General features: G+C 31.4%; 1 protein-coding gene across 1 annotated transcript; it reads right to left on the bottom strand.

The window, feature by feature from the left end:
* Positions 1 to 1,846: 1,846 nt before the first annotated feature.
* Positions 1,847 to 2,982, bottom strand: LOC110633127 (40S ribosomal protein S30). The gene is made up of 3 exons (XM_021781604.2): positions 2,824 to 2,982; positions 2,591 to 2,728; positions 1,847 to 2,102 (listed from the first exon to the last, which is right to left on the bottom strand). The coding sequence occupies exons 1-3, from the start codon at positions 2,825 to 2,827 to the stop codon at positions 2,056 to 2,058; spliced, it is 189 nt and encodes a 62-aa protein (XP_021637296.1). The 5' UTR covers positions 2,828 to 2,982; the 3' UTR covers positions 1,847 to 2,055.
* Positions 2,983 to 4,000: the final 1,018 nt, after the last annotated feature.

Here is a 4,000-nt window from a genome sequence, read left to right as displayed (position 1 = left end):
GTAATCCTAGAATCTTGCAGACTATACATTGCTCGAGGCGGCGGCCTCAGCTTTGCTTGACGAATTAATGGTTGTTGCGGCTTATCCCAGTGACAAATAGTTTCGGTTCCCAAGAAAGAGACGGATTGGAGATGGTTAAATACTTCACATTCAATACATTTTGTATTTTTTTTTCCTTTTTTTTTTTTTCAGTTCTTCCCTGAAGAAGATTTCGAAACCAGAAATCCCAACTCTACAATTTACTCATTTCTTTGCTTTGAAAGAGTAAAATGAAATCTTCCTCCTACGATAAGAAATAAATAAATTCAACCAAAGCCAATTAATTTACGTAGTCACCCTTCTCACATAGAAAGCAGAGAAAACAAGTCCTAAGAAACTAAATTGCAATAAGGTTTAGTTTAGCCTTTATACTTTTTGAAAAAATTCAATTGGGTTCAATTTTAAGTTTTGGATCAAATTAGCACAGAAATTTTTATTTATGTTCAATAAGGCCCATTTTCTGATTGGTTTATAGCGCGTGTTTTCAACAGATAACTGTAATGCATGAGTCAGTTATATATAAATAAAAAAAATACGAGACAGAGAGAGAAACTATAAAGAAACGATGAGAGTTGAAAATTCTAGAACCCTAACTCATTCTTCAATTCGTTGATGTGAGAGAGTTGAAAATGCCAAAACCCAAAATTTACCTTTCCATTGATCATTGTTTGCTAGAGCCATAATTATTTGTGTTTTTCTTTCTTCATTTGAACTAGTGACAGGAATCTTTTTATCGATTACAGGTGATAGCGTGCACTATTAGTTTGGCAGATTCTACACCGTGTTACTGCAAAAGACTAGCCTTTCATTTAGTTTCGTTAATTGCAGGCGCTGTGTGCACTATCCCTTCCAAGACGTGATTCAATTGTTGATTAGCACAAGGTCCACTGTGAAGGGCGAAAATAAAAGGTCACAGTAACTTTGATTTAACATCGATAATCCATTTACTGTTACAGCTGGTATGTCTTAACCCATTCACGTGAAAACCCATTATTGAATGTTTCAACAATCATGTGGTCATCTCATTTTACTTTTCTTTTTCTCTACTCTACCAGTTATTCTATCAATAAAACCCATTAACATAATTAGCCATTGAGACAAATATGTGCTGCTTATTTTGCTTGCAAACGGCATATTATTTTTTATAAAAAAAATTCCTCTCATTATTTTATTCTTCTCTAACTATTTTTATTATTTTTATTATTTTTCATGGGGGCGTTCTTCAGACTCACTAAAACTTGAGAAATGCTGGACGGATTTGGCCATAAAGAAAAACTTCAGTGCAAATTGAGCTAAAAATAATTGGGCTGAAGTGGACTTTTCAAAAAGGTAATGAGAGCTAAATTGAGCCTTATTCCAAACTAAAATAGGACAAACCAATATTGTATGTACTTGTCATGTACAAAATTTTGTATGCACAAGGGCCCATGTTTCCCCACACATTGTGAAGATGCTGATAGAACAAAAACTGCAACAAATATGCAAATGCACCTAAATTTCCACACATGGTCAGCAATTCCACTGGAACAAGTAATCAAATCCTCAAATTATTCTTTTATGATTTGTCTTCGGTTTCTTTTAATCATGCAGGCGATATGCGAATGTGGTAGCTCAAATGCGAATGTGGTTTCATCCATCCCCAGTTGTGCACAAAATTTTGTATGCACAAGGGCACATGCATCCTAAGCACACTTAGCACAATTCTTCACAAGCGATGAATCAACTACTTACCTATAAATATTTTTATTCACACATTGTGAAGAAGCTGTTGGAGCAAAAACTAAACAAATATGCAAATGCATCTAAATTTCCATAAACAGTTCCGCAGTTCCATTTATACCAGAGTATTAACAAGAACCAGCAACATGACAAAATGAAATGTAATAGAATTCAGAAAAGTACATAATCCTAATTAACAAAAAAAAAAAAAAAAAGCATATGCTCCACATAGTTTGAGAGTTAATATCAAAAACTCAACAAAGACAATAGAATGATGTTCCAACACCCAACTGAATATTACTTTTCAGAAGAGTTGGGGCCTCTTTTCTTGCCGAATCCCACAACTGCAAATAAAAAAGAAAGAAACCAAAACTTTAGAACCTAGATATAAATCATTCAAAGCAGAAACTCAATTTTTATATCAAGTTTTATAACTTTGCCCAAGTTTTCCTAGTAGAGAGTCAAACACAAACATAACCCAATTCCAAAAGCCACAATAAAGGGTGCAATAAGGTGTATACATGAATTCAGTACACAAAAATCGTGGATTCTTGGATGAGAGACAACAGTCCAAGTTCTTGTATACCCAGCACTCCTCTAAAAATTGTTGCCTTATTTTTCAATTTAAATAAACTATTGCTACTACGGCTTGCAAGCACTAGTTCCACCACCACCCCAACCCCAAAACAGAGAGAAGCATCGAATAAATAACTAATTTTTCCCCTTCGTAAGAGAGGCAAAAAAATATCATAAACTTATTCTCTACCGATGAAATTTACAATCGAATATCTTAGGATAAAAAACTAATAAAGATGGGCAGAGGAGAGATTACCAGCGGTGACAAAGCGGCGGTTGTATTGCATCCTCTTGTAGGCGCGGCCGCGCGGCCTCTTCTTTTTGTCCTGCTTTGCCACTTTGGGAGTTTGGCCTCTCACCTTACCAGCACGAGCCAAAGACCCGTGTACTTTTCCTGCAAATCAAATATCCACCATTAAAAAACGATGATTGTTAGCTTCAACTACAAAAAAGCCCGACGAACTGGGCAGTGAAGTCCTCGAGATTTACCCATGGCTGCTTCTTGAACTGTTCTTTCTGCTGCTGCGCTGGGGTTGTTGATCTCTCAAGCGATAATAAACAAACGGAACAATCGGGAAATTTAGGGTTAGATTTTTGCAGGCTAATATATATATAGCGACAGAGTGGCGTGGGTGGCCGACTTAGAGATCATGGGTTGGGTAATCGGCCCATTAGGAGTACTAATATAATTGAAAGTCTATTTCTATTATATTTATAAAATATAATTAGATAATTAACTAAAAACTAAAATAAATTAAAAGCTTAATCGTCGTAAGAATTATAAGAATATAAGAATTCCTATTTTATAAATTTTTTGAATTAATTATATAAGATTTTACTTTAACTTGAATTTAAATATTATAATTGTTATATTTTAAATTTTAATTTTAATAGTAATGTTATTGATAGGAGATATCGTAAATTTATAATCTATAGCGAAGATCACTTTTGCTATTTAGTTAAAAAAAAAATCATCCAATAATGAAGCTTTTATTATACTTAATAGATAAATTATATGAGTTGACATCTTATCTAATTATATTAAAATTTAAAAATATTATTAAATAAAAGCCACCTTTTATCTATAATAATATATTAATTAAAAAAGTAAATTTAATTAAATACATAAAAATTTCATTATTTTTGTTTAAAAATTTTAAATTAAATTTTAATTTAATTCAAATTTCTTTATTCAGAAGGTTCTTTGTAAACTTTTTAGTATTGATTCCAAATTTAATAAGTCCTATAAAAATTTATAAACTTTCATAATTATCTGATTTAAAAATTCTCAAACATTTTTTAAAATACATATGTTTTAATTCATATTCTAATTACTAATTTAACATTCTCTTTATATAGAAATGTATTTAAAAAAATAAACAGTCATAATGTTTAAAAACTATATAATCAAAATTACTGAATTAATATTTCTTAATATAAATTAAAAATATTTTGTTTTCCATAAATCAATATACATAAAGTTCTATATTGCAAATTAAGGAGAATAAAGAGAGGAGATGGGCATGATATTTACACAATTTTTATTTTTCTCATAACGATGTTAATGATAGAAAGAAACAAACTAGTAATGGAGGAAGATAGAACAAGATTGGACAAGTTTTATTACTCACACATAATCTGAACTTACAATCACTGCTCCTTTATA

The sequence above is a fragment of the Hevea brasiliensis genome, chromosome 4 (genome assembly GCF_030052815.1).
Source record: "Hevea brasiliensis isolate MT/VB/25A 57/8 chromosome 4, ASM3005281v1, whole genome shotgun sequence".
Lineage (NCBI taxonomy): Eukaryota > Viridiplantae > Streptophyta > Magnoliopsida > Malpighiales > Euphorbiaceae > Hevea > Hevea brasiliensis.
Note: the sequence above shows the minus strand (reverse complement) of the source record. Positions and strands in the feature narration are given on the sequence as shown.